Below are 2,368 nucleotides of genomic sequence, written 5' to 3'. Positions count from 1 at the left end.
TATGTGTCCTCTCCTCCATGGATAATCATAGCAGTACCTCTACAAGGTAGTACGGTATGACTTGTGAGAGTAACTATTTGATCAAGTTTCATTCTCATCTAAACAGGACACTACAAGCTTGTAGCTTCACTAATCTCTCATCATATGTAGGATCATAGCTATGCTAGCTATATTTTAAAAAATCTCTCAAAGTAAAAAAAGATGCATCAAAATTTAGCATGTATACACACAACATATATGGCATGGTTGATCTTGGAAGTGCAAGTCTTTGACAAAACTTTGCGAGTAATTATTGTGATGCCATGGTGTGATCATTATCTTGTTTTATTTTCTTCTAAGAGGGCTCTTCCATATACCCCTTAAAGGCCGTGCAAGATGCAGCCGTCATGCAGGGCCCTCTTTGACATAGAGGACCCTTCAATAAATTTGTATATTGTTGCTAACGTAAGTAAACAACAAAAAGGAAAATTAAAAAGAAGCTAAGATCACAAGAGAGCCTGAGCAATCGTTCTCTAAAGCGACTACGACAACATCTTTTTGCGATGCGACACCCCTAGGTGTGAATTCAAGCCTCGCCAAAAACATTTTGTCAAACCAATGAAGAAAAGAACGCACTTGTGATTCTCTCATTTTATAGGTTGAAATTGTTCAAGGCTAGCTTGACATATTGTATAGTTTTAGCCAATTAAAAATACACTAAACGCCAAATATGTACAACCAATACCTGCAATTGCCAAAACGTAATTGTATCCTTCTAATGGCAACCCCATGGCGATTCTTTAAAATTTATGGCTTCATGTCAATGCTATCAATAACATACTATTGCAAGTGCAGAAGGAGAAAACTTATTTGTTGAGGTGTGACAATGACGACGATGGGAGTCTCCATCGAAATTGTACTAGCAAATTTTGGCACCTAGCTACATACTATGGGGCATCTCACACAAAATGCACCCTCCCAAAAGGCATCTTTAGAAGCCCTATGGGGGAGCCTGCTAAGTCCCTTTAAGATGCAAAGCTTGACCTTCTCAAGTAACCCACTAGCATGAATGTCAACACTATTGCCTTGTCAAAATGCTCATAGCTTCACAACCTCAATATACTATATTGATATTGAAAATGATTCAAAAATCCAGACTATAACCATGCAAGACACATCCGCAGTCGTGAATTTTAAACTGGTATAAGAGGGCCCTGAAGGCAGAGGATGAATTTTAAACTAGCAATAGCAAGTGAGCCCTTGCGTTAGCAATCACATATCGCACAATGACGCAGCTCGCAAATCTGGTCGTCCTGCTGGCGGCGTTGGCTGTAGGACTTGGCTCGCGGGACGCCGCAGGTATGATAATACTAATTAATGGTGGTGATTCGATATGAATTAAGGTTTACGCTATGAATATGCAGGAGGGCAGTACTGGTGTGTGGCACGTCCAGGCCTGACGGACGAGGTGTTGACGGACATCGTGATGAAGGAGCTGTGCCAGGAGGGTGCAGCGGCGGCGGAGGACATCGTGCACGACTGTGGGCCCATCGTATCTGGCACGGGCGCCTGTTTCGAGCCCAACACTCCCTTCGCACACGCCTCCTACGTCATCAACTCTTCCTGGCAGCGCCGCAACTCCCGTGGCCAGATTGTGCCCTGCAACTTCTTTGACCGCGCCATGGTTGTCGTCGTCGACCCAAGTACGTCGTCCTTTCTGTTAGTTCACTAATTCCGCTCCGCTCGTCGACCAGCTAAATTGCTTAGCTAAAATTATGTGTCGATTTTTGCAGGTACCTCCGCGGACTGCCGTTATCCTAGTCTCCATCTTTGATTTAATTATAGGGACGCCTAGCTTTTTAACTCATTTCTCTTTTTTCGTAATCAAAATGTTTCATACGCTGCTATTTTTGTTTTATCTTTGGAGTTGACCTCTTTCAAAAGTAACTTGGCAATCTCTCTCTCTCTCTCTCTCTCTCTCTCTCTCTCATATATACGATATGACCATCTCCCTAAGATAAACCGGTGGATAGGGTCTTGCTCTTTCCTAGCTGCAATAATGTCCTTGATTGTTGGGAAGGAATTAACATAATCCATGTCTATCACATTCCGAGCGATCCTTGAATGACTCTTTGCAAAAGTGCAAATGGGTGTCATGGAAGAATGCATGGCCAAAAGTGAGTCTGGATTTAGTAAGCTTGATGTTTCATGTATTTCTCTATTGTTTACTACAAAGAGGACCACTCTTTGCCACAAAGAGGATGCATGCTTTGTGCAGCTATGGATGAAGCAACGAGCCGTTCACAATTGCAATTATCCATAATGTACGCTTTTATGTATACATTAGAGGAGGCCATGGTGAAAGTTTTTTTAACACTAAATATGTAAT

At 42.3% G+C, this 2,368-nt stretch overlaps 1 protein-coding gene across 1 annotated transcript; it reads left to right on the top strand.

Moving 5' to 3' along the window:
• The first annotated feature begins 1,265 nt into the window (after positions 1 to 1,265).
• On the top strand, positions 1,266 to 1,813 carry LOC147457875 (glucan endo-1,3-beta-D-glucosidase-like). The gene is made up of 3 exons (XM_086513374.1): positions 1,266 to 1,338; positions 1,407 to 1,682; positions 1,773 to 1,813. The coding sequence occupies exons 1-3, from the start codon at positions 1,266 to 1,268 to the stop codon at positions 1,811 to 1,813; spliced, it is 390 nt and encodes a 129-aa protein (XP_086369500.1).
• The last annotated feature ends 555 nt before the right edge of the window (positions 1,814 to 2,368 follow it).

The sequence above is a fragment of the Adiantum capillus-veneris genome, chromosome 5, assembly GCF_014529385.1.
Source record: "Adiantum capillus-veneris isolate H3 chromosome 5, ASM1452938v2, whole genome shotgun sequence".
Taxonomy (NCBI): domain Eukaryota; kingdom Viridiplantae; phylum Streptophyta; class Polypodiopsida; order Polypodiales; family Pteridaceae; genus Adiantum; species Adiantum capillus-veneris.
The sequence above is the reverse complement of the archived record's forward strand: the minus strand, read 5'-3'. Positions and strand labels throughout refer to the sequence as shown.

Excerpts from the sequence above, each read along its gene's own strand:
- LOC147457875 (XM_086513374.1), top strand. The coding sequence starts at position 1,266 with ATGACGCAGCTCGCAAATCTGGTCGTCCTGCTGGCGGCGTTGGCTGTA. Across the intron at positions 1,339-1,406 it reads TGGCTCGCGGGACGCCGCAG|GGCAGTACTGGTGTGTGGCA; the intron begins GTATGATAATAC and ends AATATGCAGGAG. Across the intron at positions 1,683-1,772 it reads GGTTGTCGTCGTCGACCCAA|GTACCTCCGCGGACTGCCGT; the intron begins GTACGTCGTCCT and ends CGATTTTTGCAG.